At 44.8% G+C, this 26,867-nt stretch overlaps 2 protein-coding genes and 1 long non-coding RNA gene across 6 annotated transcripts in view; 1 reads left to right on the top strand and 2 right to left on the bottom strand.

Annotated features, from left to right (window-relative positions):
- DHX35 (DEAH-box helicase 35) overlaps positions 1 to 7,050 on the bottom strand; it is a 42,635-nt gene extending 35,585 nt beyond the window's left edge. For 3 of the 4 annotated variants that reach the window (XM_053394056.1, XM_053394058.1, XM_053394059.1), the window contains exon 1: positions 2,631 to 2,735. In XM_053394056.1, coding sequence (XP_053250031.1) covers positions 2,631 to 2,670 — 40 coding nt within the window. In that variant the 5' untranslated portion in view covers positions 2,671 to 2,735. Of the gene's footprint in view, positions 1 to 2,630; positions 2,736 to 7,031 lie in introns of those variants that run through there. The other variant, XM_053394057.1, reaches the window with a different exon arrangement.
- Positions 7,051 to 7,463: 413 nt separating this feature from the next.
- On the bottom strand, positions 7,464 to 24,782 carry FAM83D (family with sequence similarity 83 member D). Its single transcript, XM_053394060.1, has 4 exons — positions 24,256 to 24,782; positions 10,781 to 10,948; positions 10,290 to 10,414; positions 7,464 to 9,130 (listed from the first exon to the last, which is right to left on the bottom strand). The coding sequence occupies exons 1-4, from the start codon at positions 24,718 to 24,720 to the stop codon at positions 8,098 to 8,100; spliced, it is 1,791 nt and encodes a 596-aa protein (XP_053250035.1). The 5' UTR covers positions 24,721 to 24,782; the 3' UTR covers positions 7,464 to 8,097.
- Positions 24,711 to 26,404, top strand: LOC128416366 (uncharacterized). The gene is made up of 2 exons (XR_008331196.1): positions 24,711 to 24,955; positions 26,205 to 26,404. It is a non-coding gene; the product is annotated as an uncharacterized LOC128416366 (long non-coding RNA).
- Positions 26,405 to 26,867: the final 463 nt, after the last annotated feature.

Below are 26,867 nucleotides of genomic sequence, written 5' to 3'. Positions count from 1 at the left end.
AGGCAGTTTTAGGGTGCGGCGCCACAACAATGCTGTAGAACTGAGCGCAAGTGAAGGCACTAAATTTTAGCATCACAGAGGACGCCACTGAAATTTGAGAGCCCAAAGTCCACCACTGATCCTCTGCATGTTGATTCAGAAAAGAGACCCACTAAGTTCAATTGAGCTCCCTCTCAGGTGAGTATAAATAAGATTGCAATGACTTCAACAATTTCACATATACCCAAAACAAACATTTACATAACAATAACAGTGCAATCAATCATATGCATTTTTACTCAGCAGTAAATTTAAATGTGTTCAGTTGGCCTTACTCCCATGTAAGTGTGTATAGGATTGCAGCCTAAAGGCTATTATTTATATTTGTTCTACCAAAGTGGAAGCATAACTCTCCCAATTACTTACACTCCTGTGCAGCACTTTCTTTATGATAGAAACAGTGCAAACAAAAACGTGTACTAACTTCTGACTAGGCACAAAGAAATATACACTAAAAGAAACTATTACTACAAACACTGTTCTTGAATTTTTAGGCAGGTTAGCTCCAGACCCCAAAGTGAGCAATACTCTAATTTAAATAAATATTAATAGGCCTATAAAATTTCATCCACGCAGTGAAACACTGTCTGCTAATTATCCTTCACGCCAGGGCAATCATCTCAAGAGCATCATGCATATATCAAAGAGGTAGCATGCAGATTGCTTAGCACTGCAGAAACCCTTTACTGCTAAGTTTGTATTGTTTCATAAGCCATGAGCCAATGAGGACAGGATCTAATTTCACCAGATGAAAATGTTGACCTTGTTGCTTTTTCAGTCACACACAAGCTTTTCCTAATAGTTCACAGATGTCCCTTGTTTTCAAATTTTGCCTTTTTAATATTGTGCAGAGATCAATATGGAAACATTCTATATTATTATTACAGCTCTGTGCAACAAATTACATATATGGTTTAAACTTCTCCCATTTGTTTGAACCATTGCGTTAACATCTGTTGAAACAAGCATTCTTTCGTTTGATAAACTGCAGGCAGAAAAGATGCAAATCCGATCACTGCTAGGTTTAAACTGAAAAAGTCCCATGGTTTATAATACAGCTTTCTTCCAAGTGGCAGGGTAGAAGTATGACAATTAAATATAAGGATCGCAGTCTTGCCATATGTACATTTAACCCTAGTAAATTCCACTGAGCGGAACAGAGTGCCTAATGAGCCTGGTTCGGAATGGGAACCCAGAATGAGGTTCTTTGCCTATTAAGCTGAGTGTAGGCTCATTATGCTTCATTCATTCATTCATATTAAATTTCTATACCATGCTTCATCTGAGGATCACAGGGCAGTTAACACAAAAATATACTACATAGTAATAAACACGATATCCACCCCCACAGAGTTTAAAAGGCCATAGATTGTTTATTTAGCATAGGAGAAGAGGAATGTTTTTGCCTTATATACCATACGATTGGGGGGGGGGGTTCAAAGCGGTTTTGAGTACCTATTAACAGGAAGCAGGGAAACTGAAAGAGGACTCCAACACAGACCCTCCCCCTCACTGCAATATACTATACCTATCTAGTTATCTATCCAGTGCTTTTTGTTTTTTTCTAAAAGAAATGTTTAGGGATACTCTCATTTTCTTAAAAGGTAAAGGTACCCCTGCCCGTTCAGGCCAGTCTTGCCAGACTCTAGGGTTGTGGGCTCATCTCACTCTATAGGTCGGGAGCCAGCGCTGTCCGCAGACACTTCCAGGTCATGTGGCCAGCGTGACAAGCTGCATCTGGCGAGCCAGCGCAGCACACGGAACGCCATTTACCTTCCCGCTGGTAAGCGGTCCCTATTTATCTACTTACACCCGGAGGTGCTTTTGAACTGCTAGGTTGGCAGGCGCTGGGACCGAACGACAGGAGCGCACCCCGCTGTGGGGATTCGAACCGCCGACCATGCGATCGGCAAGTCCTAGGTGCTGAGGTTTTACCCACAGCGCCACCCGCGTCCTTTTCTTTTCTTACTCATATTGAAATAATGCCCCTCAATGAGGCCAAACTTAGATTCACAAAATGTTTAGGGGTATGCGTCCCCCTAGAAAAAAGCACTCTATCTATCTATCTATCTGTCTGTCTGTCTATCACCTATATCTATCTATATCCCACCAGGAAGCTGGGAGTAGCGCTATAAGCTCCGTTACAGCAGAGCTCACTCGACCACCCGTTTTTTCAAACCAGCAGCAACAGCGTAAGGATGGCGTGGGTGAAGGTGCTCTCGAGCACGTGCAGAGTACCCCCTCTCACGCCGCCACGTTCCCGAGGAAGGACCGTTAAGTCCAAGGAGCCTCACACGCCTGCAGTTTTTATTTTGGTTTGTTCCACGAATACACGGCCTGGGGTGGGGAGATGGTTATCCACCCCCCAGACAATGCAGCCTTTGCAGCGCCAGGAGAAAGAGAAACAGGCTTCTTCTCCTCTCCGTCCTCCGCAAGGAAAGCGCCTCGCAGCATCCCGGACCCCGCCCACCGTCCCTTCGAGCCCTTCAGCCGCGCGAAGAGGCGCTTCCGCCAAAGCTTCCCCCGGCACCCCCCCCCCACCTCAGCTTCTTGCACTCCCACCCCCCTTCCCCAAGAGGTTCAGCCCTTACCCGGCTTCCAAAACTTCAGCGGACCGACGGGCGCCGCCATCTTGGGGTGAAAGGTCAAAAGGAAGCGAAGGAGCCCGCTCCGCAACAGCGCGGCCCCGGAGTGCGCGTCACGTGGCCGGGGAGGGCTTTGCTATTGGGTGCGGGGTTGCCATGGTTGCTTTAACTCTCAGGCTCCAGCCACCGCTGCCTCCTTCCCAGCTAGGCTGGCTGCGAGGGGAAGAGCGGGAGCTTTGCTTTTTTTGTACGGTGCTGCCTCATGAACAAATGCAAAGCCTTGCGTGCTATTTGCAGTCGCTCCTAATAAAAGCCCTCTCCTGTTGTGCAGTTCTGTATCCAAAATAATGGCTCAGGCGTCTCTGCCGCTTTGCTTCACATTGCTTTGGTTGCATTCTGTCTTTTACTCCGTTGGGAAACCTGGCGAATTCCAAACGGGCTCTCTGCATCCCATAAGGAGCAGGAGCCGCTTTATTTTGTCCTTTTCAGCACCATTTGCAGCGCAGGAGTCCCGTGGCAGGCAGTGAGACTGGCACGCCATGAGCGAGGCACCCAAGAAGCTTGCCCTTCTTATTTATAATTATAATAATAATTTTATTATTTATACCCCGCCCATCTGGCTGGGTTTCCCCAGCCACTCTGGGCGGCTCCCAACAGAATATTCAAAGCACGATCAAACATTAAAAACTGCCCTAAACAGGGAATTTTTAGAGCCCTGAACCCGCTTCCCTCGCTAGAGGCTTCTCCCAAGTTTCCCACGTTGGCTAAGGATGGAGGGATGGACGGGCGTCCTCTGCATCAATCTGGGAGCGCTGAGTTCAAGTCTCTCCTCATCCGGCACGTCTGAACTGGAAGCTGCGTCCCGTTTGACAGGTCCCTTGGGTCGCAGCCCGAGGCGCCTTCCCTCGCTGGCACCCGGAGGTGGAGAGGAACTGAGTCAGGCTGTGCTGGCCGAGCCACGCCACCAGCTTCAGACAAGACCAGGGCAGGATTTAGGTTTGATGAGGCCCTAAGCTACTAAAGGTAATGGGGCGCTTTGTATGTCCAGCTGTCCTTTGTCAACAACAAATTGTTGCTGTTTTTTGTGTTGAATATATGCTACATGGTAATTTATGGACCTAATAGGTATCTAAAGCCATTTGCATGTAACAAAGTATGTATTTTATCAAAGTTTGCTTTTTATCTTACATCTTGGAAATGTACATCCAGTATTTTATTCCTTTATAAATTTTTTGGGGGGCAAGAGGGTGGGGCCCTAAGCTACAGCTTGTTTAGCTTATATGTAAATCTGACACTGGACAAGACAGAGGGGTTGGGCAACACAAGCTCACTGTTCAGGGAAAGCACTTTATCTGCAGTCAAGTCCATTGATCCATCAAGATTAGTATCACCAACCCTGGCTGGCAGCAGCCCTCTAGGCTAAGGTTACCAGATTTTTTTCAATGAATCCAGGGACACTTTTCAACTTCAGTGGATTTTGTATGGGGACTGATGTGTAAATCCGGGGACTGTCCCTGGGAAATAGGGACGTCTGGTAACCTTACTCTAGGGTTTCAGCCAGGGACATGTCTTGTCCTACCAGAAGATGCAAAGATTCGAACCTGGGGCTTTCTGCAGGAATGGTGGATGCTACTGCAGTATGGCCCTTCCCCCAGGCAGATGCGCTCAATAAGAGGTCCTTCTTGCAGTTGTGGGAATCAGAAATGGTGCCGCTACAACTGGGCCTGTGTGGCCAAGTTCGCACAAGGTGACGTTCAATCAGGGCTTCTTTTTTTCAGCTGGAGCTCAGCTCCAGCACCAAGTTCACAGTGAGCTCCAGCACCTCTTTTTCTAGAAAAAAAAACCACTGGGTGCAACTTGTTCCTGGATGCAGCTGTTTAGACAACACAAAGGGGATAACTGTACTTTTCTCATAAGAGAACATCTCCCAGCATGTGTAAAGCAAGCAAACATAGCAGAGGCCTCTCTAGAATTGTTCATGTTATGTACTGAAGTTCTCACCCTGGGCCAGCAGGGGGATACTGTAGATAGTTATGCAAATGAAGGATTGAAAGTGACGTTCAGTGATTGGATGGATACTGTAGATAGTTATGCAAATGAAGGCTCGAAAGTGACGTTCAGTGATTGGATAGTTTTAGAAAGTGGTACTGGAGCTCTATATAAGCAGGCTGACTGAACCCTTCAGTTCAGTTCTGTCCTGGCCTGTGAATAAACAAGAGCTGTTTGAAGAATCGCTGTGTCGTCTGATATGTTCACCCACAACTTAACAGTTCACCATAATATCTAAGCTTAATAACATAAGAGCCTTACTGCATCAGGCCAAAGGGCCATTAAATTCAGCATTCTGTTATCACCAAACTAAAGTAGGGCTTCATAAAAAAATAAAGTGCAACAGGATTGCTCCAACTATGTATATGGGGGAGTGGTTTCAAACAGTTTCCCACACCTCTGGTTACTTCCGCTGTGAATCAGGCATAAACTCACTGCAAAATGAAAGGGTAGTTAAAAAGGGCATTGACCAACATCCACTCAGCTCTGCAGCTTTCAACACTGAAATTTCATTTGAGAAGAGCAGGTAGAAAGAGCAACCGGAATATGACATGCAGATTTGGAAGTAGCCTCCATTCATCACTTACTATATTTTGGGGTTGCCTGTTCTCTAAGAATTTGTTCACCTCAATATATCATAGCCAAATTTTGCATAATGCTTCCTGAGATCAAGGAGATTTATCTATGTTTAGATACAGTTGAATGCCATTTTGAATCAAGATAGCAGACAACCTTTCAAACATGAACTGTTTTTTTGCTTTCTTAGAATTCCCAAGCAACACTTCACACTAATAATAAACCAGAATGTGCTTAGTTTGCAACAACTCCTGTTACTAAAAATGCAATTCATTTTTCCTTATTTATTATCTAAAAGCTAGAATTTTGCTGCCAAACCCTCTGCATTCCATTCCAGTCAAATAAATGTGTTGCAATGTTCAGCTGGTTTTTCATTCAGTCAATTGCACTAGGCTCCATTTAGGAAATGCACTGTCATCAATCAATAGTGTTCACTTATAGACAAGAAATAAAACAGTGCGATCCTATGCTCGTGACTCAGAAGTCATACTAGGTCAATGAGACTTCGTCTCAAGCGTTTATGTATGTATAGGATTGCAGGCATGAATAGGATTACAGCCGAAGGCTAATGGAAAAGAATGTTCTAAGTTATTGGCATTTGAAAGGCAAACAAGATGTATCATGTCTCTCAGAACTAGTTACCACACAGTACTATCCAGCAGTCTTAATTTTCTGTTTGTTATGCGTTGCTTGTAAGAGCTGGGAAAAATGGCCCTAGATCCAGTGGAGGAATACTGATGCGGTAGAATAAGCACCACTTTTGAGAGAGAAACTGCATTCTGTGTGCTGCAGTACCACAGCAGTACAGAATCCTGCAAAATGTGTTGGGGGCAGTGGATAATTCACCTTGTTGAGAATTGCAAGCTTCTAGCCCTTGTGCATGTAGAAATATGTTTGCAGCATGTGTACACTGCCTGCTGAGATCTCAAACTACAGGCTTAAACTAAAAAACCAGGCACAGGGCCTTTTCGGTAGTGGTGCCTGCACTGTGGAACGCCCTCCCATCAGATGTCAAGGAAATAAACAACTATCTGGCTTTCAGAAGACATCTGGAGGCAGCCCTGTTTAGGGAAGTTTTTAATGTTTGAAGTTTTATTGTGTTTTTAATATCCTGTTGGAAGCCGCCCAGGGTGGCTGGGAAGGCCCGGCCAGATGGGCGGAGTATAAGTAATAAATAATAAATTAATTAATTATTATTATTATTATTATTATTATTACTCTTATTATTATAGAATAAGATTTCCAGGGGATCAGTGTCCCATGAGAGTTTAAGGTCTTCTCCTTAACAAGCAGTGCCCAATTTATTGTTATTATTAATAAAACATATATCCCACCCTTTCTCCAAAGAAGCTCAGGCCAGCATGTGAGAAAACACAGTAAGAAAATGTGTCAATTGGCGTACTTTAAATAAAAGTAACACTAAATTCTGAGCTGAGAATTTGTAGTCTCTTGGCAGAGATTATGTTGGGGGTTATTTTGGTGACTGAGTCTGCAATCCCAATCATGTTTACACAGAAGGAAATCTTACTGAATGCAGTGGAACTTACCACCAGGTAAGCAAGTTTAGGATTGCAGCCTTATTCTTTTGGAAATATAGAGTGTAAACAGTCCCTATTGTGTCCTATATTGTAAGGAAGGCAAAACTGTCAGAGACCCAAAAGCTGCTTTCACCAGAGATAGCTTTCAAGCCTCTACTACCCGTAGCTGTTCTCTTCCAAAGTGCAGGTGCTGCCACACAAAAAGATCGATTTCTGACAAGTGCAGAATAGATGTTATACTTACTCATCAAAGAAGCTGGATGTACTGGAAATACATACAGATGTGAGCAGATCCCCTTAGAAACAAAGGACATACGGATTTCAAAGTTGTCTCTTTGCATTATCTGGATGGCCTTGTTCAGTGCATTTTTGAACAAAGTAAAATCTGCACAAAGTAATATTAAATTGAGCCACATCAGACTTTGCTTTCTTCTTTATTCTGAATTAATTACCCTTGTGGACTGAATAATAAGCTTGGATCTGCATTTAAGTTGTTCAAGTCACTTGGTCCTGAATCGACCCACCTCAAATGGTTGTTAGGGGGGAAATGAAACATGAAGACATTTTGGAGTCAAAGTTGCAATCCTTAAGCACACTTACGTTCAAGTAGAATATAAACTCATGTTTGGTTTGACACTGTATTACCTTTAAAAAATCCTCTAACTTGGGAAAGATGTGTTTTCTTTTTTGGAAATGTTTTATTTTTCAGAGTCAAATAAGAGTTATATACATAAAAGTAGAAGACAATGAAAATAACGAACAACAACTGGGAAATTTGCCCTAAGATATGGCCACAGTTGTTGGAAAAGTTATGAGTCACTGAACATTGTCTTTTGTTAGCCATCAGGCCATCAACTACAGGGTCATACACTTAAAATATTTTTACATGCTCCTATACTGGGACAAAAAAAAGGCACTACTATGGTTTTTAAACAATCAAAACAGCTAATATTTTTGTCCCTTGATAAAACAAAGTTACCCTATGATTTCTTAGACCAAAAAAAGCACTAGAAAGCAACATTTCTAACGGCAATACAGAATTGACCAAGTGTGAAGGCTGGAGCACTTACAAGTAAGCCACAAAGAGCAACGTGAAGTAGTTTCCATGTGATTGCTACCTTTGTGCCGCAAGGTATAATGTGCATTTTGGCTTGGCGTTCCAAACCGTTTTTCTCCACGGCACGGCAAAGCCTGAAAAAGGCTTGCAGTATCACAAAGATGGCTGGGCAGCCAAGTTAAAACAACAACAACCAACCCAGCAGCATGCCCTGTATGGCAATTATGTGTGCCAGCTCTCACAATCCCATTTCTCAGAAGCAGTCATTTGATGAATACAGTGCAAAGTCTCTGAGGTTTATGAGGCTCGTGCTGATTCGCTGCCTAGGCTTTAAGTTGCACCTCATTGGGCGGCAGCCTATGTAGTTTTCTGCCACGTTGCCCCTCCTAGACAGCATAGAAACCATGTGATTCAGCTTGGACCGGATGACGGAGTAGTGGAATTCCCTCTCCTTGTTCAGCTTGCGGAAATAGTCGGCCCTGTGGTTGGCGGCATAGTCTATGGACCTCAGGGATGTCAGCGAGCCCGTAGAGCTTGCCCGAGAGCACTGGGAAGAAAGCGAAGAAAGCGACCGAGCGCTGGATGAAGTTGAAGTGGCCTTCCTAGTAATGGGAGATACTTCTTTAGATGGCACCCTCTGATCAGGAGATGCTTCTTTGAAGACCACTCTCTGTTCGGGCAGCCTTTGATCAGGCACCCTTTGATTCTGGACCACTTCTGCAGCCTCCCTCTGCTCGGTCTGCGTTGTGGCGGTCTTGTACAAAACGGTCGTCTGAGTGCCCACCATCCTGGATCGAGTAGTGGTCTGGGTGGTGGCTGTTGCCACTGAAATGCTGGTTTGTGTGGCACAGTTAAAGAGGGTGGTGGTGGGCTTCTCTTCCAATGGCTCGGTCTGAGTTGACTGGCTATTTGTCCCCTTAGGGTTCGCTAGGACCTCTGGGCCATTGTGCCACTCATCGCCACTCAGGTGAGGGCGCTTCGCAGTCACCCTTCCACTTTGGAGTTCCCTCGCCAGCTCCAGTTCTCTCTCAAGCTTCTTTGGGCTGCTTGAGAGCCTGGCAAACTCCGCTCTCAGGAGGTTATGCACAGTGAAGTCTTTGCACGGTGTTGCTTTACTGTTCATGTGCTCAGAGGCATCGCTGTTCCTGTAGCTGGATGGCTGCTTCGGGTCAAGAGGTTTTGATCGTGCGTACAAGATGCGGAACTCCAGATCAAAGTGTTCAACCACTTGGCCAGAGAGTAGCAATACATTGCTGCTGTTTAGTTTCCCATCAGTCCACGTGAAGCTACCAGGGGTTGGGGGAGGAGGAAGAGAAGAAGAGTATTATGCTATGCATAACCATTCCTTTAAAAAAAATGTTTTATGGCTGATAAATGGACATAGCAATGCAACTTGACTGGGGGGTTGGAATCCAATGTGAAGTTCTCTGATGACTGGTTACCTTTTCTTTTCTTCATTAACTCCAACTCAGGGGAAACTAGACCACCTACCCCTCACATTCTCTCACAGCATCAATCTGGTTGTGGTATCTGTTCTGGTACTCAGTCCCTACTTAGCGATTACTTCTGAGTCCAGCCTTTTGCAATGTACATGTGTTTTTGCCTGTGGGAGGGCTTGTTCTTTCAACATGGGACACATGTTCTATGTTTGTTTCAACCTTTTTATTTATTTACATTCTGTAGCATTTACATGTTTCTGGGTTTTCTCTGATAAAATCCCAATAAAAATATTCAGTGCTTTTTTCTTAAAAAAATGTTCAGCGGTACTCTCATTTTCCTACTCATATAGAAATACTCAACTAGGCCAGACCTAGATTCACAAAATGTTTAGGGGTATGCATACCCCTGCATCCCCCCAGGAAAAAAGCACTGAAAATATTATTTAAAACATTTTTTCATGGCCTCTTCTTGTTGGTATGAAGTAGGTAAGACCGAACTGCTCCCCCTTGTGAGACAGAACAAGAATTCATTCCCATTTAAATACACATTTGCTACTTCTTCTTTTTCTCCACAACCCCCATCCCCTCAGTAGAACTTCAGTGCCTTTTTACAGCTTGTCTAGCAGAAATTCAACAGCTGCTGCTTGGACAGTCTGAAAGGCCATATGTCACTTCTGCATAATGAATATACATACACTACATTCTATACTGCCGTGTCTGCATATAGATACAAATCAGGAGTGAAAGGAACTAAAAGCAGCTCAAGAAGACTAATCAATCTCCCCCTGGCCCTTCCTTCTGCCCCGCTTCAAATGAGATAAAGCCTTTGTCAGTTTCTTAAAGGGTCTGCTAGTCAAGGGGGCATGTTTGTACCAGGGAAATGATGCTTCAAGCACAGGCGATGGGTATTTGTCTGTTGAGGCTATCGCAGACTTCCCATCAGACTACACTCTACAGAAGACTCTCGGGTTTGTTAAAGAAATACAAAAGGTATCAGGTAGCTTACCTGTAAGAGCCTGTAGTCACTCTTACACCATCAACCAACATGAACTTCTCATGGACACTCCCAATTATCTTGGCTCCTGATCTTGCATAATAAGTGTTTCCAGTAATAGTTCGGACTCTCATCAGCTGTTAAAAAATGGCACACAGTTTAGGCCAAAATGCCAAGCTCCCTTCAAGCCAGAACTGTATCCCAGTGATGGGCCTGATAGAGCTGCTGCAGCAAACTAGTTGAGATTTACCACCACCCCATGCATAGTTCCCATCCTGGCTGGCACAAGGTCTCCAGCCACAGTTTGGATTGGTCTCTTAACTGGGATGTATCAAGGGAACCTCACTTCTGGGTAAAGGGTTTAGCATCCAAATGTATTAGACAAGGAAAGGGAAAAGCAGCTTTGAGCGTGAGACTTTCCCCCTCTCTTGAATAATGGGCTGAGGTAAATCCAAGATCAATCTGTTTTCCACTTGTAAAATCAGAAGCGCCCCACAACTTACAGGCTCCTGTTCAGGAGAAAAATCCAGGTTTTTGCACATCTCCATAAAATGACAAAGGCAGGCCTGATCCAGGAGGATGTAGACAGGAACTAGCCTCTTTCTACAGGCTTCCCGGAGATCACTGAATATGTCCATGTCTGTGAAGGAGTCCATAACTATAGCGATAACCTGGAATATTTTGAAGTAAGAAAAAATGAATTATAAGAAGTTATGTACAGAAACTTATCTTGTAGCACGCTTTTGGTCAAGGGAGGGGATGTTGTTGGACTCCAACTCCCATCAGCCCCAACTAGTGTGGCCAATGGTCTGTCGATGGGCGTTGTTGTCTAACAGCATCTGGAGGGCACCCCGGTGCATGCCAGGCAGACCTAGCAACTTGCTACATTTAAATTTTCTTGCATAGCGTTAGAACAAGGGTGGGAAACCTGTGACCCCACCCCCAGTGTTTTCCTATTCCAACTCCCATTGGCTCTAGCCAATGTCAGACATCATAGGAGCTATAGGGAAATGAGACCTTGTCTCATCATGCAATGGTTTTTTTCCACCTGCCTTGCCCCACCATCCAGCCTTAGAAGCCTTCAGAATGGAGTTGCTGCCACGGGCCTTATGTTCATGTGTCTTTTGATCAACTGAGTGGAAGACTATGAGTCATGGGGGTGGGGGGAGTGTTTCTACGAATTCAACCATGCTTAGTTGGTTTTTGGTTTGTTAATGTTATTTTGTGCATCACGGGTGCTATAACGCTTTGTGAATCTTAGAATAGGACTTCCGTTGTGGTTCTGTTGTTTAGCTTTTTTCCTTTTAGTTTTTTTGTTAATAGTGTTTTATAGAAGGTGGTTGTTTTACTGGTGATTTGTAATTCTTTTACTGAGGATTTGTTAATTATTTTATATCTGTGGTTCCCAATGTGGGGCAATTTGATTTTTAAGGTGGGCAATTTGAGAATGAGTTATTAGCAGCGAATGGCCTTTTAGGCTTCCTCCACGTGAATAGGAGTTCACTTTTTGAATAATAAGAATTATATGTCACGGTGGGGTGGGGCGGGATCAGGGTTTTAGAGATACTTAAGCTGCTTTGTGACTTGTGTGAGTGAAAATCTGCATGGAAATATAACAAATGGGGGGCATGAAATAAGCAACATCTGGAGGGGCACCACTCCTGGCATAGGTATCTGTTCTCATAACCCAGGGGGTATACAATGATCCCTCTATCACCAGCACCACCATCACGTCTACTGAGGAGCCTGCATTTCTGTGGTTTCCCCTGAATCAAGGCGTTCTGCTGTTAATCTCATGCCATGGCCTGAAGAGAAACTGTGGCAGAGTCAACTATCAGTCAACATTTTCCTCCCCTCCCTTCCTCCCAGGCAGAGGCTGGGCCATGTACTGGCTTGCTGCAGGTGTTTGTTAGGAAGGCCAACACAGCTTATTAAAAGGATTTGGCGTTTCAGATAGCAAAGCCAAGTCTACAAGGTACACGTGACTTCTACCATGTTTTTTTTCTCTCTAAACGCTTCATAAGCGTTGAGGAAGGGCCAAAAACAGGCAAAACCTTGTGTTAGCATTGCATAGGAATCTCAGGTATTGTCAGGTGCTGGGAGGAAACAGTGAAGTGTGCCAGAGATTTTTCAAGCACTGCGTTAGGAAGGAAGAAAAATAACATTCTTCCTCTTGAACTGGAGAGCCCACTTGTAAAACAGAAATCAGGACTTGCCTATAGGGGTGTTGCAAGGACAAAGAGGCAACACTTTCAAAGTTCTAATTGAAACCTATTAAATTGTAGCCCGCAATGCTAGCCCTACCAAAATAACTATTGTCATTATTTTGTATTAACCCGCCCTTCACCCCAAAGTCTCAGGGTGGGTTACAACAGGCATAGGCAAACTCGGGACTACAACTCCCAACATCCCTAGCTAACAGGACCAGTGGTCAGGGATGATGGGAGTTGTAGTCCCAAAACATCTGGAGGGCCAAGTTTGCCTATGCCTGGGTTACAACATCAAAGCACAATGTTAAGCACAGTTTAAAACAATCTACAGTCACAGAAATAAGGAAAGTAAAAAATGTACACCTGTGTCAAAAGCCAGGGTAAGAGGTGCATATTCAGCATTTACCAGAAGCTGTACAGTGATGGTGCCAGACATACCTCTGTAGGGAGGGAGTAGCTTAGGGGCCACCACAAAGAATGCCCTGTCCCCCAGGCATCTTCATTGGTTACAAGTGCCTAATAACCCAGGAGCAAAATGTGCCCGACACCTGGCAATTTTTGAACACTGGCACCAAATGGCTCAAGGATAATGGATATGAATTATGAAATACGTATACATCTCACAAACTAATGTATATACATCTCACAAACTAATGTATATATATTTTTCACATTGCTTGTTTTTTTCACAAAGAAACAGTAGTATTTGATGACACATGGAGATAACTAGGATTCCTATGAATGTGTGGGTTTAGCTTTGAAATATGACTGGCTGTTAGAAAACAATCATGTGTGATTTCGAGTAATCACACATTCAGTCTAAAAACTGTAATAAGATCATCTTCATTAAGCTTCTTTATCTATGGAACCATATGACAAATTTGCCAGTGAGACAAGACCTTACTCTTTGGGTTACTAGACAAAAATAGGCAAAATTAGTTAATGAATTCTAGATGTTCTGCCTCTTCAGGGTCAAACACAGGTGAATGATCAGAGGACAGTTTTTCAGTGTTAGCCTTTGGGCATGAAACAAGACTTATGTGCCATATTTTTGGTTAGTTGACTTTTTTATTTTCACGTAAGTTTAAACTCATACATACCAAAACATGTACAAGTCACAACACAAAGAAAATAACTAAACAAATGAACCCAATATAAAAACAAAATATGCAGGTTATAACAAAACTATCAGTGAGGGGAAACTTAATACAATGCCACACCTTTAAGATGTTACCAAGTAAAAAAAAGCCAAGGGACAAAGCATTTAATAATCTATGTGCTTGCAGAGTTGAGAAAGGATCTGTCTCTTCCTAGAGAAAGCTATTACAACATATGAGAAAACCTAGTATCATAACCAAATCCTCTTGAATGCTACTGGTGGCGCTTGCCCATGTTCCGTCTTGTTGGTATAATCTATGGAACCAAACCACACTGCAACTAACATTTCTTTTACTGTGACCTCTTGTGACTCTGATTTTGTATTTCCTAGGAGTGCTATTTCTCAGACCACATGATGTTGATATTCTGCGTTAGCCTCACACAAATCTTTCCAGAGCCTTGCAGCTGTCAGCAAAAGACTGATTAATTCTTTATTTTTCAAAACTTTGTTGCCATCTGACCACAGGTTCAACAATTGCAGTTGCAAGGATGGCACAATATTCTGTCTGACTATTGCCTCCATTTCCTTAAATGCCCAACACCAGAAAACTTTATTTGGGGGGCAAGATCTATGCAGCTATTAAAAGACACAGGAGTCTTGTCTTCTTGCCTTACTCAGGAATGTACATACTGTACAGCCATCTCCTGTTCACATTGACTCAAGAACTAGTGGCAGCTAAGTCCATTGCCAAGACAGGAGGAAATTTGTGGCTTTGGGGTGTTTCTGACAGCGCAGTCACTGAATGGAAGTCCCAAGGCTAAATCAAAAGCGCAAATGTTGACTCACCTGTCACCAAGCAATATAAAACTGTTTCTATTTAATTAGTGTCATCTCCCTCACTCTTTAATTATATTTCATTTGATTACTTTAAACCCTTCCCTCTGGTTGGACCGTGAATGACCTCAAGATAAAAGCCTCTCTACATGAGTTAAGATTGCATGGTCCTCTATTCCACACACCTCACTCCTTTCAATTAATGTCATCAAACAGAAGCTTCTATAGAGTTTCCGCCATACTAGTTGCCTGACCTGTAACGTGTTCTTGATCAGCAAAGACCTCACACCCTCCTCCAGTCACCGAAACCACACAGTTTCATCCTCCCCAAACTGCTCCTCGCCATGTCATTTTCCACAAAACTCAACTTCAGGACTATGGGGGGAAACCCACAAGCTGTCCCATTTCTTGAGGAAAGGATATCGAGTCTCCGTTTATGGGAATGAGTTATTCCGGATTCAGAGCTCTAAAAGGAAAAAGGCTGCCCACTTTCCACTGTTAGGTACTAGAAAGAAAAATGTCTGATCTGCACAGACAGAAGAATGAAGTCCAGAGGTGATAGACAAGCAGACTGCAAACAGAAGAACCTTTTTAAAAAAAATATCCCACAATAAAAACAGAACTCCCTGCTGAAAGGTTGAAGGGATCTTTTGTTCTGCTGATCTTCTGTTCTGCAAGTGTTCTACTTGCAGGGAAATGTTGTTTAGTTTTCCACTCTAGTCAGTGACTGAAATAAATCGATTCATTCGTGTTTAGTTTTAAGTGCCGGAAACATTCAGGAATGCTATCTCCCACCTACTATCTGAAACACTTGTGACCAAGCTACTTGAAAGTTCACCTCCTCCCACTTACATCTGCCTGGACCATAAGGTCTTTGTCAAAAGCTCTTCTTGAGGTGCCCCTGCCTAAAGAGATGCCTTTTTGGTGGTGGCACCCCTATTATGGAATGCCCTCCTCCAAGAGGCTCACGTGGTATTTACTGTACATAAGACATTTTCAGAACGAGGGGAATAACTTTTTCATTTCTCGTGCCTTTTAGAACCATGCTTTAGTACTTGGAACAAGATAATTCTAATTTTTTACTTTCTTTGAATTTTTGTAAGACCCACCATGAGGACACGTGTTAATGGAGTGGTTAATAAGATACACAAAATAGGTGGCTCAATCTACTCTCAATACCTCAAGTTTCACTCCACTACATGTCAGGTTCTAATCAAAGCATCAAATACCAACATTCTACAGCAGGGGTGGAGAATCGTTTGGGCCCAGTGGACCAGATCATCCTCTGTCCTCACCCTACGGGCCAATTTTGGCAAGCAGGTGGGGCAACTCACCTGTCAATCACCTGGTGTCATTGAGACACGTGCCAGGCCAAATTTGGGATGGAGCTTCACTGATCACCTGAACAATGGGAAGAAGCAGTGGAGGTCCAGAAAAAATATGACCTTCACGAACACTCTCTCCTCAGTCTCAGGGCTCTTTCTCCTGTTTTCTCTTCCTCGGCTGGTTAACTCTTCCCAACCCTGTAATTTCAATTATGATAAGCCTCATGCTGCTATTGAGCTTTTTCTAAGCTTAATAGCAGAAAGAGTGTGTGTGGAATTTCCATTAGGATGGTGAGAGAAGGGGGGAAGATTTAAATATTTACTCATCCAGTGATACCCATTGTGTTGCTCAGCTGACTAAGATACCATTTTTTTTCCTGGAGCCCCATCCCTTCTTCCCATTGCTCTGCTGATCAATAGGGGGAAATGTTGTGGGCCACATAACATTAGGCAATGTGCTAGAAGCAGCTCGCAGGGATGCAGATTGCACATGTCTGAACCGCAGCGGGGGAATACACGTTTCTGGGAGGCTATGAATACTGATCAGATAATGTGTATATTGCCTGGAGTATGTACAAAATGCCGTTGAGATATGCATCATTCTGCAAGGCCGGTTTGGCAATTGTGCATCATGGCCAGAGAATGTGCATACTTCCTTCTTCATGGATGGATGATGTGCACATTCTCCATGATGCCTGGTGAATGTGCACAATGGTCAATGGCTGTGCACACCATCCGTTCAACTTGCAGTTCTCCTAACATATCTGTTTCTCTGTCTTCCTCTTCCAGCTAATCCATTCTGATCTCCCTCCACTCAAAGGTTTCAGTCACTCTGCACTGAGTTAATAATGTAGGACTGGATTTGGGATTTAGTCATGTGATCTTTGAGCTGGCAATACCCCAAAGCCAATTACAGTGGTACCTTGGATTACAGATGCTTCAGGTTACAGACTCCACTAACCCAGAAATAGTACTTCGGGTTAAGAACTTTGCTTCAGGACGAGAACAGAAATCACACGGCGGCAGGGGGAGGCCCCATTAGCTAAAGTGGTACTTCAGGTTAAGAACAGTTTCAAGTTAAGAACTGACCTCCAGAACGAATTAAGGTCTTAACCCGAGGTACCACTGTATGTATTAACCATAGGGATCAAGTATAATTGAATTACATGGATAATCAATTTCTCTGACTCATTTATATAGCATTTTGGTAAGTACTTTATTTACTGCATTTCAAAGGCATAATCCCATCCTTCAACACACATCCACTCTGTGTAGACAACATGTCCCACCCCCCAAAAAAGGCTGAGAGAGCACACACAGAAATCAAATGGCAATTATAGTTTCCTCCCATCTCCTGTGTATGCATCACAAGAGTGTCACTTAATAGCTCTTTCTTGCCTGGCATTTCAGGAACTTTAATCACTTGTTTATTTCTCTTTATCTGAGGGTGCATCACCCTTTTGAAAAATCATTGCACTCTTCTCATGGCAAAGGAAAAAAGGAAAACAAGATCAGCATCTGATCCTGTTTAAAGACAGCTGGATTAAAAAGGTCACCTGGAGGCACTGCAGAACAGGCATGGAGCCAGCATCTGAACTAGACATTTATTTTACATTTTAAAAGAATTAAAAAACCCTAGAGCAGTTTATACTGTGCCTCTTCAGTGTATGATAGCTGCAGCCACATATTTCATATTTAACAGTGCACAAATGTAGAATGCAACTAAAAGTTGCAGCATGGAATGCTGCTATTCAGAATTCCAGTTAGACAGGGCCAGGTTCTCCACCCCACCTCCAACCCCTCCCCCCCCAAAAAAAAATCACTTAGCACTGCAAGACCGCTAAGCATGTTTAGTCCTTATTGGGTGGGTGGGGGGTCTCCTTAAGGTTTTCGTGATTCTGCCAATATTCCCAAAAGTCTGCTGATACCACCTTCTTGTACATGCATGGGGGTGCCATTCTGCCTAGCTGTAGGTATATCGGGTTTTGAACAAAGCAGAGGTTTTCCAGGAAAAACGTGTTTAACACCTAATTCTCTGGCCACCCTCCAAGCCATGCAACTGCAAGCAGCGAAATTAACAGAACAGCCCCACTTGTTCATACCGGAGACCTCTCTAGCCTAGTACCCTGTTTCCCACAGTGACAAGTGAAACACCTACAGGAAGTCCACAAGCAGGAGACAAGTGCAAGAACCACCCTGTCACCATTGTTCGCTAGCGACTGGAATTCAGGGGCACGCTGCCTCCAATTGCAGAGCCAGCATATCACTATTGTGATCAACAGCCTTATCCTGCATTGACTTGTCAAGTCCCTCTTTAAAGACACCCAAGTTGGCAGCCATCACCATCTTGTGGTAGCGAATGCTGTAGTTAAACTATGCACTAGTTGTACTTCCTTTGGTCAATTCCCAATTCCTTGCCATTCAGTTTCTTTGGATGAGCCGAAGTTCTAGAGCAGGTGTGAGGAACCTCTGGCCCTCCAAAAGTTGTCGTTGGTCATGCTTGTTAGGGCTGATGGGATTTATAGGTCAGCCACATCTGGAGGGTCGTAGGTTCCGAAATGTTCTACAGCAGGGTTTCCCAAACTTAGGTCTCCAGCTGGTTTTGGACTACAACTCTTATCATCCCTAGTTAGCAGGATCAGTGGGCAGGGATGATGAGAATTGTAGTCTAAAGAAAACAGCTGGAAACCCAAGACTGGGAAGGCCTGTTCTAGTTACAAGAGAGGGGGAAGTGATGCTACTTTGTGGCTTTACCAAGAGGAACACAGGAGATCAAATGATCAAGCAGTACAGAGACTATTTCTACTTTTAAACAGTGGGGTGCTGCTTCTGATCAATTTAGGACAAAGTTTGAAGAGTTTGGATTTGATTTCCCAAAGTACAGTGTGCATTACACGGCAAATTAGTGGGTGTTGCTTCTCTCATGGCTAAACCATGTCACGTGCCTTCACAAGTTGTCATTGCCACAGCACCCTCTTTATGGGCAGAGATTCTAGAAACCTGGGTCATATTCTGTGTAATCCACCATATTTAAGAGGCTAGCAGAGCAGAGGTTAAACCAATTTTTTCTCAGAACCCCTAAGGGCCAAATAGCCTTGCACAAGATACTATAACTATCAGTTACAATGGATACATTTCCACAAACCAAGTTGTGTATTATGGATATTTAATTGCACACAAAAAGCAGAAACCTCTTAGCAGTCACCTGTAATTGATGTAGAATCACACGTATCACAGCCAAAGAAGTTTCAAGCGAAGCTTAGAAGCCTTATCTTACAATGCCAAAGATATCTCCAGTGGCTGGACTTGACCGAGAAAATTAATTTCTTCTAAACCTAGTATTGGACAACTTATAAATGTCATCAAGCACCTATTCAGGCTTCTTATACAAGGAACAATCTTAGCTGAACACCCTGGTGAGAAGCAATTTAGTAGTCACCCTCTCTGAATGATTCATTCTGAACAGAATTAGCAAAGCAACTAGAGCCTTGAAATCTGTAGTGCTAGCGTACCTCTCAAAGTGGCAGGCCGTCAGTTTTAAGGCAATGATGTCACAGAGCCCAGCAGCTGGAAATACTAGTGAAGTGTGCACATCCTGGTATGTACCAATTTCAATCCACCCATTTCTAGGTGGAGCCGCCATCAATGTTGCAGAAGGCCACAGCAATGGGAAGAACATGCTACACAAGTTAGCAAACTTAACTGGCAGACAACTGATAGCCAGGCCAGAGCACCGCCTGGTAAGGCAGAGAGAGCCCACCAGATGCCTCAGAGGCAGTGCAGGGGTCTCAGATGCAGCTGCCAGGCTGCTTCCACCTTCCCTGTCCCCAGTTTCCACCTGGCTGCCTTCAGGGGGTGCAGGAGGCTCCTTTGAACTTCTCCCTTGAGGGGAGCGCAGCCCCGAACCCCTCAATGGAAAAGTGTGATGGAGCCTACACATCCCCAGCTGAGCAGCCCCAATCCAGCTCCATGCAAACAGGAGCGAGGTCCTGGCTCTCCCAGCTGGAGAGGAGGGGCTTGCACTCCCCAGCTGAGCAGCCATCCCGCTCAGACTTGTGTGCAAGCAAGAGCAGGGTCAAGGATCTGATGTTGGGAATTCCATTCCACCCTTGCTGCAGATATGTGGGATTGTTACATGTCACATGTCTGTTTACATTCCAGCACAGATTTCTGGAGTCCCATGAGCGGAACATCCACTCTGTATTGCTTTTGTTCGCTCTCTCTCTGAGAAGAATGACAAGGAGAGAATCCATGTTTTTCTTTGTCCTGATTTATGTATAATAAATGTGTAGTTTAGTATAGTATCCATGCCTCAAGCCTGATCTGTTGTGTGTTTACTCTGCTGAGTAATGTGTGCTCTTGCATGCACAGCAGCTTGAGTTGCAGACGACCGTCAGAGGAGGATGACTGATGGATCTCTGCAGCAGCAAGGGTGAGAAGGGAGCCGCTCCGGCTGGGCCAAGCCAGCTGGCTTTCTATCCCATGGTTCCGACATCTCTCAGCTAAGAAGCGGGGAATCAGGGCTCGCTCAGTTGGTTGCAGGAGTCTTTCCTCCCCACAGCTGAGCAGCACCTCGGCTCCCACCGTTAGAGCTGAGGCAGTTTCTCCCAACGCCTCGCCAGCTGGGACCAATGTAGCTTGTTTCAACATAGCGGTTTATTGCCAAACTGCAATGTTTTGCTGGCGATCTATCGCAATGTTGAAAACTTAATATTGCCCACCCCTAGCAGGGAGGTTAGACTACATCTGTTATTTACTGAACATTCTTTCCAATTTATTTGCAGGGAGGTTGTCCCATGCTGGGTCAAGCAAATGTTATTCCACACTTCCCAGTGCCTTTTTTGTAGGGTGGAAAGTTGCTTCTTTGCACAAGAGCTCAAAAAACCCTCTAACTTTAATTGCACAACTGGAGCTGGCCAGTATGCAACTGAATCCTACCTGCAAAATAGTGACAGTCTAGCAGTGCCCCAAGACTGAGCAATGGTAGCTAGATGGAAACACAGTGTGGCCAGGTAGGCTTCCATGGCATATGCCACCAGGTGGAATCAATAAGGAAGATGACACAATGTGTCATGGGGAATGAAAATCTAGTCAATCTGATTACAAGAATGTTGTGAGTTATTGCCGCTACAAATTGCCACAATTATAATCATGCAAATATCCATGGCATTTGAATTACACTATATCTACCCTTTATAAAAAATGGTCATGTACAAAGATGGAACTAGGTGATGGCGTCTTCCATAGTGGCTTCAGACCCCTTCACTTTTGCTTATCCTCCTTTTATACAGACTTTGTCAGTCTCCAAGAGTGTAAGTACATATTCAAAACATCTGCTCGTCCCACCACTCTTTCCCCGTTTCTGCTCACCTACTATATGGCTCTTTCTCAGAGTAGGTATGTCAGCAGTGTGCAGGAAAAGAAGCAATCATCCACCTAACAGCTCGCTGGTTTGCATCACACTGCAGTCATAAATCATGGGAACATACCCAACATGAGAAAATTCACTGCTAATTATTGGCTCTACACAATACTACAGGTACCTCTGCTTCAGTATTCTTAGCTCGGATTGCCACCCAGTACTTCAAAATTAGATCACTAGACCTCTCCCATGTCAAATATAGCCTTGCTGTATGATGCAGGACAACATTGCCAGGTGTCGCTTATTTGCAAAGAGTCTTGATCCAGAACCCTGTTTTAATATAGGTTAAAAGACTCCCTGCTGTTGGGAAAGGTTGAGGGCACAAGGAGAAGGGGACGGCAGAGGACGAAATGGTTGGACAGTGTTCTTGAAGCTACCAGCATGAGTTTGACCAAACTGCAGGAGGCAGTGGAAGACAGGAGTGTCTGGCATGCTTTGATCCATGGGGTCACAAAGAGTCGGACACAACTAAACAACAACAAAAGACTCCCCTTCAAATCACAAAGCTATTGTCATGAAAGGGAAGTCACGGGATGATGAAGGGGGGGAAAGCCAGAGTAGTTGCTATGAGGAGTTGGAGCAACTCCTCTCTTAAGGAAAGATTACAGCAACTGAGATTTTTTAAAGTCAAGAGGGGACCTGATAGAAGTGTATACAATTATGCACAAGGTGGAGAGACTTGATAGAGAGACTGATTTCTCCCTCTTTCGTAGTACTAGCTCTCAAGGACATTAAATGAAGCTGAATATTGGATGATTCAGAACAGAAAAAAGAAAGTACTTCTTCCATAGTCAAACTATGTAGCTTGCTCCCACAAAGTGCACTGATGGCCACCAGCTTGGATGACTGTAAAAAGATCAGAGAAATTAATGGAAGATAAGAATCTCAATGACAACTAACCAAATGTCCATGTTCTTAATTCCACTGTTGGAGGTAGTAATACCAGTTGCTGGGAATCACAAGAGGGAGGGATGGGAAACCAGTAGGCAAGATCCTTGTTTCCTCACCCTGTAGGGCCAAATTCAACTGGTGGGCAGAGCCAACTACTGTCAATCATGTGATGCTGAGCTTTGAAGTTCCAACGGTAAGAGCTTTAAAGCACAAGGTGGGGGTGCTTGAAAGCCCTTTTGCAAACAGACTCCACACTGCTCTTCAAACCTTTTTCTGAAAAAAAGTTTAAAGAACAGCACAGGGTTGTTTGCAAAAGGGCTTTCAAATAGCCCCACACTGTGCTTTGGCTGCATGTGTTTGTTCTCTGGAGGGGAATAAGTGTAAAGAGCAAACTGAGCAGGACTGAACCAGCTGGTGAGTGGAGGGTTGAATTCTGCTGGTTGCAGGGGTCTGCATCGACAACATGGTCCCCACAGGAAATGTGGTAGCAAAGCAGATCCCAGCAGGACTGAGTTGCATCCATCACCTAGTGATTTCAGCTGATGGCATTGTGCCCCACGAATGGCCTGCAGGTCAGAGGTTCCACACCTCTGTTATAAAGGAGCAGTTGAAGCAGGCCTTCCCAATTTCCAGCTTAAAGCCTCAGCTCAAGCATAAGCTCTCACCTTAAGGCAAGCAACCTCAGCTCATAACTGGACTAGTTTACTGGGTTGTAGTCAAGGTAATAAATATCAATGCATCTGAAGTGCTGTGCATGCATGGACAGAAAAACACCAAGAACTCCAAGGAAGACTGGACGTCATACATCAATTCCAAATAACTTCTCTCTTCCATCTTTGCCTTCCATCTAGCGCAGTACACTAACTGGTATTGGCCAAATACTCCACCTCATTCCACTTTACAAAATGGATGTGAGATATATAATGATTGACTTGATCACATATATCCCAAAGCATGTATTTTACAAATAATTTTGTTGGATTTCTAACTTATTCCTCCTAAATTCAGCTGCAATACTGAAATGCACATGGATGAGGAATGAAAGAGAACACTGCATAATGGTTACACCTAGTCTGAGGTGGTATTAAGGTCGTGCAACATCATTCTGTCATAGCTTTTCTCTGGCGGTACAGCTCATGCTGGTAATTTATTTATTTTTAATGTGCATTACTAAAACTAGAACAAAGTGTGAAAAAAATCCAAGTGCATCAGAGTCATCCAGTTCCAACGGCCGGCATGGGCACCTTCAACTGTCAGTTATGCAGCAGTTCTATGGTACTCATTCATCTATGGCAGTCTCAACTAAAAAGGTGACATATAATCATTTCATGACTCAAGAGCTACTACCCCTGCCCATGCTGCATAAAAGGACCATTCCAAGACACCTGTTCTATTCAAACTACGCTGCTGACCATCTCTTATGCAGGCTACACAGCATATATATATATATATATATATATATATATATATATATATATATAGACAAGAGCAAATGAAGACTGAGAACCACCATTCTAGGGCATTGGGTCCATCCATTGGGGCAGGGGTCTTTGTGTTATCACAGACCCCCCCTCAGCCCAAAAGATCAAGCAACCAAATAGAAACCAAACAAACTTACTTCGCTCAATAAATATGCAATCCAATGTAACAAAACGTTAAATACTCAAAATAGATGCCACTGTGGGGGAACAAACAGTTCCACAGGGAGACATTTATGTGGCAGCCCCTAGCCTGAATGGGAGAAACCCACTGGTTGGACCATAAGCAAGGGTCCCCTGTTATAGAGAGCCTCACTGTGGTATAATGGTTAAAAGCGCTGCTCTATCGCTCGAGAGATCCAAGTTCAAATCCCCACTCAGGCAGGCCTTGTCTCTCAGTCTAACCTACTTCAAAAGGCTGTTGTGAGAACTGAATGGGAAGGAAGAAACTCAGATTTGTCAGGCCTGAGCTCCTTGGATGAAAGGCTGATTAAAGCTTCCAGATACCGCGCGAAGGCTTCATATCCACATTCCGGCGCCCTGACATGGTCTAAGGAACAGCTGGGAAATGTTGGAGAATCTCCGAGGGAATAGGATCGGGGGCAATAGGTCGTTCCTCGGGAATCAGATAAAAAACTGGATTCCCATGCAGCCGCGGCTAATCCAGTCAAGCCTCGAAACGGAGCTGCCGCTGCTTCCCCTGGACGGCTCTGACTCACCTCCCTGGCCGACCGGATCTGCCTGCGCACCACCTCCTTGCAGGGGTAAATGGTCTCGCCAAAGCTGGGCTGGAAGTGCGCCTCTACCCGGGTGAGCCCCCGGAAAGAGCCGCCGACGAAGGCCGGCCAGCCCAGCTCCAGCACAGGCGGCTCCACGTCGGACTGCACCGGGAAGTAAGTGAGAGACGAGCAATCCAGAGAGGAGTTGGGGGACTGATCCGAACTCTCGTCCGCGCCCGGCGGAGGCACGGCGGCGCGCAGCACCGCTCGGATCTCGGGCTCGGAGAGGAACGCGCGCAGCTTCTCCCGGCGCAGGAAGGCGTGGAAGGCCGGCCGGCCAGCGGCGATGAGCTCCTCCAGCGCTAGGCGCTGCGCCTCGCTGTAGACCTGCGGCGGGCTGGGGTCCCACAGGGAGCGGAAGCCCCGAAAGGGCGCATCGTCCAGGCACTGCGACTGGTTCGCCATGCGGGCAGCCGGTGCCTCTTTAAACAAAAACCACGACGCGCTCCCGGGGGACTAAGTGGATGCAAAACACGACGGCGCCTTTTATACGGAGTTTGAAACTAAACTCGTCCCCGCGCCTCTGCTATTGGCTGCAGGTGCGAAAGCGAGTCTCTGGTTGGCTGCGTTTGAAGACCTTTCGCCAATCGCATGGCGAAGAGGGGGAGGATTTCGGCGGCTGTAGCAGTTTCTGCCTCCCGTAAGTTCTTAGGCGCAACATGTATCCATTCATTTCGCCCGGAGCTTGGGCGCGGTGGGAACTGAGCTCAGACGGGTAACCGCTCCTGCACTTCGATCAGGTAGGTATAAGGCAAACTGCGGCGTCACCTGGATCCCGCCGGAGATGGAGGCTGATAATAATAATAATAATCTCAAGCTTTGAGGCTGCGTCCTTGCTTGAGCGCTTTTCTCTATCGGCAAAGCAAGTAGACCGCCAGCCGAGTTGCAGCCGATGTTTACTTTGACCTAAGCCCTGTTTAATTCTATGGGGTTTACTCCCAGGTAAGTAGGGTCAGGGCTGCGGCAAATTCACACTGAAAGAGGTTTTGGACAACTTGGAGACGAACATATTACAGCGCAATCCTGTATATGTTTACTCACAAGTAAGCCCCCCTGCCTTCAGTGTGGTTTACCGCCTGGTAAGTATGTGTAGGATTCCTACCTTGGCCGGCAATGAATTTACCAGGGACTAAAGAGCTCCCGTTGCTCCGTCCCTGCTCCTGCCAACCTAGCAGTTTGAAAGCACATCAAAGTGGAAGTAGATAAATAGGTACCGCTCCAGCGGGAAGGTAAACGGCGTTTCCGTGCGCTGCTCTGGTTCGCCAGAAGCGGCTTAGTCATGCTGGCCACATGACCTGGAAGCTGTACACCGGCTCCCTTGGCCAATAAAGTGAGATGAGCGCCGCAACCCCAGAGTTGGTCACGACTGGACCTAATGGTCAGGGGTACCTTTACCTTTTAAAGACCTCTGAAGGTAGCAGGACTTACTTTTGTGGCATTATGCCACAATATATCTTTAAGGTGCCACAACCCTACCCCCTATCCTTTTCAAGATGTGATGGTTATTATGTATTTGTGTGTTTTAATCTGGAGGTTCTGATTTACTTCCCCCAGCTTTAGAAACAGGAGGCTACTTCATACAGTAGTCAGGCCATTTGTCCATCTAGCTCAGTCCAGCAGAGGAGAACCTTTGCTGAACTACAACTCCCATCAGTCCTAGCAAGCATAGCCCTTCGGAGGGGCAAAGGTTCCCCACACCTGCCCAACACTGACCAACAGCTGGGTTCTCCAGGGTTCTCTTCCAGCTCTGCCAGGAGAAAATAGGGATTGATCTGGGGGCCTTTTGCATGCAAAGCAAATGCTCTACAACTTTGCTTTGCCTTAATTCTTTTTGCGTGCAAGATTGTCAATTTTATTTATTTATTTCTGAAGTATATTGTCTGTTCTAGTTTCCAGTCTGGCTGATAGGGACCGGCGCATCACATGGATGTATGCTGCACACAAGTTGACTTCTGGATGGGGCATCAATCAATAGCAGCTGACGGGCTACAATTACTGGTGCTCTGGGCCTCTGCTTTATGGTGGTCCACCATTCAAACCCAAGTTACATTCATTCATTTATTGATGGAATAAATCTATTTTAAAACTGCCTCTGTGAATGAATATAGGAGGAACTCCTGAGAAGGAACTAGGAATTGACTTTAGCTTCTCCTTGTGTACCAGGATGCTGTTGGTGGGTGGGTCATTGCTATAAACATTATTTTTTATTGTTTCTTGTTTTATTTTTTTATTGTTTCTTGAAATACCGCCCTATACTTAGAGGTTTCGGGGCAGCTCCAGCAGGATGCTTGGGGATGATCTTGTGTTTGTGGAGATCTTAGAAAGATCTTCCTTTGCTGTCCATGGTGGACAGAAAAGAAGCTGGTGGTGAAGCACTTCCAATACCATTAGGGGCTGTCTTCGACAGCTTGGGTGAGCGTGATCTGACAGTATCACTGCTCTTTGCAGGACCCTGAGACCTTTGCTCTGCAACCACAGAGTCTGCATTGCATACACAGGCCTATCTGCTTATTTTTAGCCATCTCACAGAGCAGTGATTGCTGGCAAACGAG

The sequence above is a fragment of the Podarcis raffonei genome, chromosome 6, assembly GCF_027172205.1.
Source record: "Podarcis raffonei isolate rPodRaf1 chromosome 6, rPodRaf1.pri, whole genome shotgun sequence".
In the NCBI taxonomy this organism is placed as follows: domain Eukaryota; kingdom Metazoa; phylum Chordata; class Lepidosauria; order Squamata; family Lacertidae; genus Podarcis; species Podarcis raffonei.
This window is presented reverse-complemented; position numbering and strand designations above follow the sequence as displayed.

Coding starts and splice junctions, on each gene's coding strand:
- FAM83D (XM_053394060.1), bottom strand. CDS start 24,720: ATGGCGAACCAGTCGCAGTGCCTGGACGATGCGCCCTTTCGGGGCTTC. Junction 10,415..10,780: donor TTTCTCCTGAACAGGAGCCT/GTAAGTTGTGGG, acceptor ATTTTTTAACAG/CTGATGAGAGTCCGAACTAT. Junction 9,131..10,289: donor GTGACTACAGGCTCTTACAG/GTAAGCTACCTG, acceptor AACCCCTGGTAG/CTTCACGTGGACTGATGGGA.